The 12079-nt window shown below is 41.8% G+C and overlaps 1 protein-coding gene across 2 annotated transcripts in view; it reads right to left on the reverse strand.

Annotated features, from left to right (window-relative positions):
* The window catches only part of PEAK1 (pseudopodium enriched atypical kinase 1), an 80905-nt gene that overhangs the window by 13421 nt on the left and 55405 nt on the right, over positions 1-12079 (reverse strand). For both annotated transcript variants that reach the window (XM_069765653.1, XM_069765652.1), the window contains exon 2: positions 8526-11142. In XM_069765653.1, coding sequence (XP_069621754.1) covers positions 8526-11038 — 2513 coding nt within the window. In that variant the 5' untranslated portion in view covers positions 11039-11142. The remainder of the gene's footprint in view (positions 1-8525; positions 11143-12079) is intronic.

Genomic DNA, 12079 nt, shown 5'->3' on the forward strand with positions numbered 1-12079 from the left:
AAGGAGGGAGGAAAGCATTCAAGTCTGCAGGGAGGGCTGACACACTGTAGATAGGAAGGAAAGCTCATACAAGGCAGAAGGAGAAGGAATAAAAAAAAAAAAAAAGTTTGTGTCTGAGTATGGAAGAAAGACAAGAAGAACACCAATGCAGATTTTGCAGTGTAAATGAATGTTGGTATGGTAGAAAAATGGCTCAGGCCTGTAGAAAGATACATCAATTCAGGAATGAAGCAGTTTTCCGAGAGCCAGTGAAGTCAGCAGAAAACTGGCCCACAGACCTTACATCCAAAATGTTTTACTGGCAGGAGGATAAACATATGCGAAAACACACACAGCTGTATGCAGCACACCTAAGAAACACAATGTGTGCTTGGTTGGGATGCAATGATTGCCATTTGTAGATTGTGAGCCCTCGCGGGCAGGGTCCTCTCTCCTCCTGTACCAGTTATGACTTGTATTGTTTAAGATTATTGTACCTGTTTTTATTATGTATACCCCTCCTCACATGTAAAGTGCCATGGAATAAATGGCGCTATAACAATAAATAATAATAATAATAAAGATATGTAACAGTAAGGACAGGGTATTGTGAAAACATCAAACCTCTTTGCCCCCAGCATGACAAAGTGCAATATTTTGAACCACGACATTGATATGCTTTAGGGGTATGTTCCCACATTTAGGATTTGCTGTGGATTTGACACCGCGTATTTATGCAGCATCAAAAACGCAGCGGCCAGAAGTTACAGCCTAGTGGATGGCATTTCTAGAAATCCTATGTCCACTGTGCGTCTATGTGCACCTTCGGATCACCAGCGGAAATGGACATACGGCGCGTCTTTCAGATCCGCAGCATTTCTATTTCTCTTGTGGGTATGCATGTGGATTTTCCCCATAGACTTACATTAATGAGGAAAATCCGCATAGATCAAAACAGCACATTTATTTTTCTGAAGACATGACAAAAGGGATTTTTTTTGTAACCTAGGGGACCCGCTAATTATGTTTAACTCAGTTTTCCATGTCAACATGTTGGCTGTAGAGCCTTAAAAGGGGCTGTCCGCTACCAGGACAGCCCTTTCGTGATCAAAATGTTTTGCACCGATAAAATAAAGCCTATACTCACCTCCTGTGTCGGAGCTGTTCCTGTGGTGTCGGCACTTGTGGTTGTTGCGACACATGACACCCAATCAGTGCTCGTGTCACTGTCTCCACCTTCGGACAAATCGAACATGAAGACGAAGTCCGGGCTGCAGCTGATCTCAGACTTCCTCTTCCTGCTCAATTCAACAGGAGGCGGGGACAGTAACGCCAGAGCTGATTGGGTGCCGGCATCATGTGTCACAACCACAGCACAGGAGCCCCGGGAGATGGGTTACCTAATTTTACAAGCAGAAGCCTGCTAATGCAGCCGCCCCTGCAGGCTTCTGCTTGTAAAATTAGTTAACCCTTTCAGATGGAATTACAGCATGGGACGAGACTGATCGTCGGAAGGTATGGAATATTGTTGTTTGTTTTGTTTACATTTGTTACAGGTGACTAGGGTCTTCAGGTGGATTACCAGTATAATAAAATATTACAACAACCTGTGTATTTATTTCATTAAAATACTTTGTAATAATGTGTGTGTGTTTTTTTTTAACCATTTTGTACTATTGGATTAATAATTGATAGGTGTCATAATTGACGCCTCTCCATTATTAATCTGGCTTAATGTCACCTTACAATAGCAAAGTGACATTAACCCTTCATTACCTCATATCCCACCGCTACACGGGAATGGGAAGAGAGTGGCCAAGTGCCAGAATAGGCGCATCTTCCAGATGTGCCTTTTCTGGGGTGGCTGGGGGCAGATGTTTTTAGCCGGGGGGGGGGGGGGGGGGAGGGCAATAACCATGGACCATCACCAGGTTATTAATATCTGCCCTCAGTCACTGGCTTTACTACTCTAGCGGAAAAAATTGCGCGGGAGCCAACGCCAATTTTTTCTGCGATTTAACCCTTTAATTTAATAGCTAGAGCGCCCAAATTTTGCACATACACACTACTAACATTAGTAGTGTGGAATATGCAAAAAAAAAAAAAAGAAAAAGAGGGACATGAGATGGTTTAGTGTATGTAACCATGTCTCATATCATGTCAGGTTTGAGAAGGAGATAGGAAGAGCCGGCAATTGAATTGCCGGCTTTTAAGAGATATTATATATATATATATATATATATATATATATATATATATATATATATATATATATATATATATATATATATATATATAATGTGTCTCACTGATACACAGTATATATGTTTTTACGATTATTTGATCCCATAGATCCATTGTGTGTCCGTATTGATTTTATGTCCGCCCAAAAACGTTTTTGTAATTTATGCATCATTTTGTGAAACGTTTGACTTTTTACTTTAAAAAAGGTAAAAGGCAAAAATAAAGACGATATTTAGCTTTGCACAAAATTCATGAACCAAGGGAACAGTTTTGAAGAATTTGGAGCAAAAAATGGCAAATACCAGAAGACAAAAAATGGAAAAGGGAATTAAAGGGAATATGTCAGCATGTTTTGCCATTTAATCTGACAGTTGCATGATGTAGGGGCATAGACTCCGATTCCAGCAATCTGACACTTACTGGTCTGTTCAGTTTTGATAGGATCACTCTTTCCTCTGATGTAGATCTAGGCGTGCTATGAATGCTGAGCTGTACCTAACCTCGCTTGCCCACACCAAATTGGCAGCAAATTGCAAATCCGTGGTTGAGGCAGGGTTACAAACATTAGCTGGACTGCCTGGCACTGAACATCTAGTTTTGCAGTGATAATCTCCTGCTGATAAAACACTGATTCTATTGAGACTACAGTAAGCTGCTGAGAAAGCGACATCCGTAGAATCAGGCTTTCTGCCCTGACATTATGTTGCCATCAGATTAGGCTATGTGCACACGTTGCAGAGTTGACTGTGGAATTTTCTTTGCAGATTCTGAATTTCTTCGCAGAAAAAGCAGGTCAGAATCTGCGCCTTTTTTTGGTATGTGCACACGTTGCAGATTTTTGTGCAGATTTCTTCCTTTTTTTACCCCTGCAGATTTCTATAAGGCTATGTGCACACGTTGCGGATTAGCCTTAGGAATTTCTGGTGCGGACTCTGCCTCTCCTGGCAGAAAATGCAGCTGCGGATTTGTCACTTTTTTTGGGCGGATCTGCAGTGTTTTTGTGCGTTTTTTTTTTTTTCGGATTTGCTGCGTTTTTTACCCCTGCGGATTTCTATAATGGAATGGGTACAAAAACGCTGCAGATCCGCAAAAAAGAGGTGACATGCTACTTCTTTTAAACGGCAGCATTTCCGCAGCGGATTTTCCGCAATGTGTGCACAGCTTTTTTTTTTCTCATTGATTTACATTGTACTGTAAATCAATTGCGGATCTGCAGCGTTTCTGCACCGCAAAAAACGCTGCGGATCCGCAGAGAATCCGGAATGTGTGCACATAGCCTAATGGAATGGATGCAGAAACGCAGCAGATCTGCAAAAAGAATTGACATGGTCCTTTTTTTAATCTGCTGCGCTTTCCATGCAGATTTTTCTGCACCATTAGCACAGCATTTTTATTTTCCCCTTGATTTACATTGTACTGTAAATCACTTGCAGATCTGCAGCGTTTCCGCGCGCAAAAAAAAAGCTGCAGATCTGCAACGTGTGCACATACCCTAGACATGTATACAAATACAGTGGGTACGGAAAGTATTCAGACTTCTATAATTTTTTTTACTATTTGTTTCATTGCAGCCATTTGGTAAATTAAAAAATAAAAAGTTCATTGTTTTCTCAATGTACACGCTGCACCCTATCTTGACTGGAAAAAAAACCCAAAAATGTAGACATTTTTGCAAATGTATTAAAAAAAACTGAAATATCACATGGTCATAAGTATTCAGACCCTTTGCTCAGCATTGAGTATAAGCACCTTTTGAGCTAGTACAGCCATGAGTCTTCTTGGGAATGATGTAACAAGTTTTTCACACCTGGATTTGGGGATCCTCTGCCATTCTTCCTTGCTGAACCTCTCCAGTTCTGTCAGGTTGGATGGTGAACGTTGGTGGACAGCCATTTTCAGGTCTCTCCAGAGATGCTCAATTGGGTTTAGGTCAGGGCTCTGGCTGGGCCAGTCAAGAATGGTCACAGAGTTGTTCTAAAGCTACTCCTTTGTTATTTTAGCTGTGTGCTTAGGGTCATTGTCTTGTTGGAAGGTGAACCTTCGGCCAAGTCTGAGGTCCAGAGCACTCTAGAAGAGGTTTTCATCCAGGATATCTCTGTACTTAGCCGCATTCATGTTTCCTTCAATGGCAACTGGTCGTCCTGTCCCTGCAGCTGAAAAACACCCCCATAGCATGATGCTGCCACCACCATGTTTCACTGTTGGGATTGTATTGAGCAGGTTCTGAGCAGTGCCTGGTTTTCTCCACACATACCGCTTACAATTATCACCAAAAAGGTCTATCTTCGTCTCATCAGACCAGAGAATCTTATTTCTCATAGTCTGGGAGTCCTTCATGTGTTTTTCTAGCAAACGCTATGCGGGTTTTCATATGTCTTGCACTGAAGAGAGGCTTCACTCAGACCACTCTGCAATAAAGGCCCGACTGGTGGAGGCTGCAGTGATAGATGACTTCGTGGAACTTTCTCCCATCTCCCTTCTGCATCTCTGGAGCTCAGTCACAGTGATCTTGGGGTTCTTCTTTATCTCACTCACCAAGGCTCTTCTCCCACGAATGCTCAGTTTGGCTGGACGGCCATGTCTAGGAAGACTTCTGGTGGTCCCAAACTTCTTCTATTTAAGGATTCTGGAGGCCACTGTGCTCTTAGGAACCTTGAGTACCGCAGAAATTCTTTTGTAACCTTGGCCAGATCTGTGCCTTGCCACAATTCTGTCTCTGAGCTCCTTGGAAAGTTCCTTTGACCTCATGATTCTCATTTGGTCTGACATGCACTGTGAGGTCTTATATAGACAGGTGTGTGCCTTTCCAAATCAAGTCCTATCAGTTTAATTAAACACAGCTGGCCTCCAATGAAGGAGTAGCACCATCTCAAGGAGGATCACAAGGAAATGGACAGCATGTGACTTAAATATCAGTGTGAGCAAAGGGTCTGAATACTTATGACCATGTGTTATTTCAGTTGTTTTTTTAATATGCAAAAAATTCTACATTTATGGGGTTTTTGTCAGTCAAGATTTGGTGCAGAGTGCACATTAATGTGAAAAAAATAAACTTTTTTGAATTTACCAAATGGCTGCAATGAAACAAAGAGTGAAAAATTTAAAGAGGTCTGAATACTTTCTGTACCTACTATATCTTTCTAGGGAAACCGTATAACTTTGCAACATACAGAATATGTTTTGTATCTAGAAAAAGTACATAACACTCACAATGAAGTAATTCAATTGCTTCATTATTTTCAGTAATATATATAGCTGCGAAAAGACATAGGGCCATCAAGGTGAACCCTTCTCCACTAGTTTATGGGACTTAGGGTACCGTCACACAGTGGCACTTTTGTCGCTACGACGGCACGATTCGTGACGTTCCAGCGATATCCATACGATATCGCTGTGTCTGACACGCAGCAGCGATCAGGGATCCTCGTACGTCGTAGCAGATCGTTTGGAACTTTCTTTCGTCGCTGGATCTCCCGCTGTCATCGCTGGATCGGTGTGTGTGACACCGATCTAGCGATGCGTTCGCTTGTAACCAGGGTAAACATCGGGTTACTAAGCGCAGGACCGCGCTTAGTAACCCGATGTTTACCCTGGTTACCAGCCTAAATGTAAAAAAAAAAAAAACACTACATACTTACATTCCGGTGTCCGTCAGGTCCCTTGCCTTCTGCTTCCCGCACTCACTGACTGCCGGCCGTAAAGTGAAAGCAGAGCACAGCGGTGACGTCACCGCTGTGCTGTGCTTTCACTTTACGGCCGGCAGTCAGTGAGTGCGGGAAGCAGACGGCAAGGGACAGACACCGGAATGTAAGTATGTACTGTTTGTTTTTTTTTACGCTGGTAACCAGGGTAAACATCGGGTTACTAAGCGCGGCCCTGCGCTTAGTAATCCGATGTTTACCCTGGTTACCCGGGTACCTCGGCATCGTTGGTCGCTGGAGAGCTGTCTGTGTGACAGCTCCCCAGCGACCACACTACGACTTACCAACGATCACGGCCAGGTCGTATCGCTGGTCGTGATCGTAGGTAAATCGTATAGTGTGACGGTACCCTAACTCATTAGATGAGCAAACAACTTTACTTGCAGACCATTATCTAGGGGACATTTTCTCCAAGCTACCATGCCATCACACACTAGGCTAGCCTTCTATGTCACCTAGTACAACATTCCCTCTTCTGGGTTCTTATGGATTAACCCCTTCCCGGCTAGGCAATCTTCTATTTCTGTGCTTTAGTTTTTTTTCCAAGAGCCATAACTTTTTTTCATTTTTTTCCTTCGACACAGATGTATGGGGGGGGGGGGCTTCTTTTTTGCAGGACTAGCTGAAATTCTGAAAGGCATCATTCATTTTACCATTCAATGTACTGTAGACCGGGTGAAACAAAAAATTCCAAGGGAAGTGAAATAGTGAAGGAAAAAAACTGCAATTCCTCTTTTGTTTTGGGGGTTTTCTTATATGGCAATTATTACATAGTAAAAATGACTTGTCAATATAGTTCTCCAGGTCAGTTTGTTTATAGCGAAACCAAAATGATATGATTTTTTTTTTCCTTCATTTAATTCTGGGATTTTTTCCCCCATCAGCATCATATGGTCGCTTCACATGGGAGCAGACTGGTGCGTGGAATGGTACACCTCCAAAACCTTCCACTGTAAATGCAGCTGTCAGAGACTGACAGAAGTATTGAAGGAGTTAAAGAGGTATTCCCATAGCCAAAATACTATCTCACTAAGTAATAGGTATAATAATATTAACAAATAGCTCCAATTAGAAATTTAGCATAGTTCTACTGATTCGCTATGTCGCTTACCCCATGTGCAGGACATTGCAGTAGCTTTGGTATCCATGGTTATGACCACTAACAGCTATCTGTCACTACATGAGTGATTGTAACCATGGATACCCAAGTACTGTAATGCCCTGCACAAGGGATATAGAGACATAGCAAATCAGGAGAACTGTACTACATTTCTAATTGGAGAGAAGCACTAATATTATAATGATACCTACTATACTTGGGAGATGGGAATACCTCTTCAACAGCACTGGGTCGAGCTCAGCTCCCGATCGGTGCTGTTAGATGTAGATGATGGCTGTAAAGCCAATCTCTGCCAGGAAAAATGCAAGCTCAGGAACAAAGACAGGGCTCCCTTATATGATGTAAGAGTACATCACATGTCGGGAAGGGATTTGCTAAATATAACTGATCTTCAAGCATAAGGGTGTCAATAGATGTAGCTACATGTAAAGTGAGCAACCAAGAGACAAATGAGTTCTTTAGGATCTGTGAACACCGTTGAAATATAAAATGATCATTTTTATATATGTTAGTGGATACCTTTTTAATTAATGAAATTGCATATGCAGAAAATAATACATAGTTTGCAACCATATGTACGGTAAGTTTTATATTAATAGAGTGTTCCTCCCAGTAATGTTATAGGTTGGATGTGAGGTCTGTGTGTATCCAAGGTGCTGCTGCCTTTTCTCGGTGTTAGGACTCATTCACACGACTGTATTTTCGATCCACTGATATCCGTGAAAAAATACAGACCGCACTCGGTCCAATGTTATCCAATGGAGCAGTGCAGATGTGTTTTTATTTTTATTTTTTTATACTAAACCATTCAAAAAAAAAAATAAAAATAAAATAAAATAAAAAAAAAAATACAAAAAAAAAGCATAATGTACTAATTTCTTCTGTAAACCAATGACATAATTCAAGCTATGGGTGCATTAAAAAAAAAAAAAAAAAACTGGATGCCATACGGACCCACAGTGTAGCATCTGATTTTTATGGATACATAATTCTGTAACATAGTAAACGGTAAATGATCCTGGAAGTGATTAATAGCTGCTGTAGAAAAAACAAAAATGGATTGTATACAGGAAGCGAAAAAAAAAAAAAAAAAAAAAAACGGCCCACTTTTCTGGATGAAACTCTGATCAATTTTTTTTAAACACATGTGACCCTACCCTTAGGGATGTTATCAGAGAGGTGGTTGAACATAGAAAGCAAATGAAGGGAGGAAGAGAGCTGAGAGCGCAGGAGTTCTGATGGATTTGTATCAGTTTTGCAAAAGCACTAAGGACCCAACAGACACTGCAGCAGCAAAAATGGTAGAAATGTTTAATGAAGACTGTTTAGCGAGTTGATTAATTTTACACTTACGAAGCAAAGAAACAAAAAATAATGTTGCGCAAAGGTGTATATAGCATTATTTCAATATATATTCTTTTCAGCTTTAATTTCCACAACTGATACATCACTGTAACATAAGCCTTACTAGAGACATTTACCTGCTAGACCTGGTCTCAGTGCCTGTGCTATCTTGAGGACTTCCTGCAGCTTTCTCTTCCTCTGACCGATACATGAACACAATGGATGGTTTCTCTCCAGGCTCTGTCCGACTTTCACTAAACCAATGGTGCCTTTGGACTGGTGGAGGCGGAAGCATGTGAATAACCGTACCATCGAGGCCTACTAGCTTTCCTTCTTCTCTGTCTTCACACCCTCCTTGTCCACTTCCATCCTTCTTCCTCCTGAAAAAACTTTTGAAAGATATCCAACGACGTGGCTTTCCATCTGCTGGCCGGCGTGGCTGTGTTGCGGTATCGGTTGGGGAGGGTCGGTTAGTTCCAACTGGTTTTCCACGAGTTGCAAAGTGTTTGTGTAACATAGTGGCATGGTAGGGTGAAGAAGTAGAACGTGGAGGTGGGAAAGGGGGAAGAGGTTCTGTGGTGGCAGATACAGTTGGGCTGTCATCGCTGGAAAGTGCAGGAGAATGCTTGTTTAAATTCACAGTTCCAAAGGTTTCACTTTGGGAGGAAAACAGAGTTTTCGGTCTCCCTAACGATCCAGTAAATTGCTCTGGATCAGAGTGAGTCTCTGGTGGACGATGATCATCACTACTGCCTGATTCAGGAGTCAAGGCTTCTGGTGGAGAACGAGGAGGCTGGATAGATGCCACAATCTGAGACAGGACACGGTTTGCACTTTCCCGTGTACAACCAACAGTTTCCTGGGGTACTGTACCAGCAGACTCCTCTCTCTTTTGTGCTTTAGCCGGAGTTTCTATTTCCTCATATGTGTGGCTTGCTACACTTCCAGTCTGACGTTTGTCCTTGTCTGGAGGTGGAAGAAAGGCACCACCAGAACCAACAAAACTTTTGTAAATAGCTAAATTATCATAAGCACTAGGATTTATGAGGATGGGAACTTTATCAGCACTTTTACAACTGTGGGCATAGTCCGGTTCATCGTGAATAATAATAGGAAAAGGTGGCATTCCTGCATTATTATAGCTGTTAAATTTAATTTCTGACAAGTTCGGAGAACGGACAGGAACAGTATGAGCACTCAAACCAGCAGTAGGTGAAGTTGGGGCAGACTTATAGCAGCTTCGTTTAGGAGCTTCCACATTTTCTGCTTTTTCAAGCTTTTGCCGGGGGCTTGTACTTGATGTCCAAACTTCCTGGTAACGTGTAGCGCTTGATTTTTTTACCTTTGCATTCAAACGAGATCGACATTCACCAGCCATAGCAGCAGAAACATCAACTACTGTATATGGCTTACAAACTGGTTGCTCCATGTTGACCACACGATATGGTTGAGCATGTGCCATATAACTATCTTGGTGTGTATCTTGTGTTGTTCTATCTGGCATAACTGCTGATTCTCTCTCGGTAACTAAATTTCCATTACAAAAGAGTCCTCCAGAGGATGATGATGACGATGATGAGGAAGTAGAGGATGAAGAGGAGGATGGAGGACAAGATAAAGAATCAACCATTGATGTATCAGGGGAAGGGGAAACAATATTGCATTCACCTGGTCCACCCACTTCACAGCCATTAAGGATCTCATCATAACTATCATCATAGTCCACAGCACACACCCTTTGTAAGGACTTCTGACGTAATGGCACAGTATTCCATTTCTCTCGTTTCCCAAGTCTTCCTGGCACAGGAGAAAGACTGCCACTTTGAAGATTTGCAAACCTTGGTTGTCCCCTCATACGAATTTCCATTGCCAACAGTTCTTCATCACTTTCTTCCCAGCTCTCCCGTTCCCCTTGATCTTCATCATCTTCATCATCCCAGCTATCATCACCACTAGAAAACTCAGGATAGCAGAAGCGTCCACCATCCATTCCAATAACTGCACCCTGTTCTCCACTTAATGCTACTCTTCTAATACATTTTCTTGGCCCTCCTCCATCAAGACGACTTCCAGATAAGCAGCTAGCGGGTGGCTTTCTCTCTAAAGAGCGGCGATAACACTGATTGATCCTACATAGAAAAGTTTCTCGTGGTGTATCTCCTGAAAGAGGTGCTGATTCTACTGGACTTAAGCCTGCTATCTCCTTCAGCACTTCTGTGAGTCCACTGCTACTCACATGGTTGTTATTAATGACTGTTTGTTCTGCTCCTGTGTTGTTATTTGCTCGATCATCATTAGATACAACATTCTGGGCTTGTGTTCGAGTGTTTTGTGTGGGTAGCGGTGACCTAGAATGACTCTGAATAGGATGACTTACTGCGCCATCTATAGCCATCATGGTAGGTTTCACAGCAATGGTAGGTTTTTTGGCTACAGGTGGTCTGAACCCAGTGGTTACACGTGGTCGCTGGTTGGAAATTACTTTGGCATGATTCGCTCGGTAAGGAGGTGGTGGTGGAGGAGGAGGTGGTGGTTGACCAGTGATGCCTCTGCCAAGAGCTGATAACTGATGCTGACCTTTTGGTTGAAAACAGTTCTTGCACTCCCCTGGTTTCCAAACATGCTCTGTAAATGAGCCGCAACCCGACATGATTGCAGGTACTGTAGAGCATGGCACCAGGGCGAAAAGTGGAACGTCACTTAGAAATTCATGGGATTCACTAACGTAACAGGCAGCAAAATTACTTCATGTACCTGAAGAAGAAAAACAAACAAAAGTAAGCAAAGTATGCAACATAAACAGGCTATTATTTTCTGTAAGAATATGTTTATGATGTAATAAAAAATTGACATTATTACTATTTACACCTCTATCAAAGCTATATTTGTATTTTAATGTTCATTTCCCACATGCAAGGGAACCGGTAGGTGAATTAGGTTGGGCTCACACTGCATTTTCCCCCCTATATTTAGATGAGAAAGGTTCATTCATTAGACACAGGCCAAAAGAATTTCATGTACAGGTATACTGTATGTAATATAACTCAGCATTCTGGAAAAAAAAGGTATGGAATAGCGCAACAAACTACAAAGAACAACAACAAAAATAGATCTATTAGCCTATGGGTGTTAGATGCCACTGTATGGCGTCCATCACAGGCATCTGTTTAACAGACACATCTATGGCTTTTAAGACAATTCCATTAAGAGGACGTCATTATGGCCTAAGGCTGATGGATGTCTAACAGTAGCATCCATTACCCATAGACTATAATGGCTCCAGTTAACAGATACGTAATGAAAGCCTCACAATGTGTCAGTCGGATCTCATATTAGTCTGTTGCCGATGGATGCCTCTGTTAAGCATCCATTGCAACCTCCATTTAATGTATATAATATAGCTGATCCTGGCTGGTTCGTTACATAGCAACTAGTAATGTAATGTGAGCATAACCCTAGCTTTCTTATTTCTGCTGCCTAGCCTTGTTACTACATCAAAACCACTGGATAAGATAAAATAATAAAATGGTAAGGATTTATTCTGCATGGCACTAGTATACCTTTTACAGTTCTCCTAAGTATCTGAAAAGCTCAGTAGGTTTCATACACCACCAGAACAATTGCTCCACGGTACCCATCATCGTCATATTTATAAGAAAAGCACATCACACAATGACAAATAAACCTACTA

Source organism: Ranitomeya imitator, chromosome 4 (assembly GCF_032444005.1).
Source record: "Ranitomeya imitator isolate aRanImi1 chromosome 4, aRanImi1.pri, whole genome shotgun sequence".
Classification (NCBI taxonomy): Eukaryota; Metazoa; Chordata; class Amphibia; order Anura; family Dendrobatidae; genus Ranitomeya; species Ranitomeya imitator.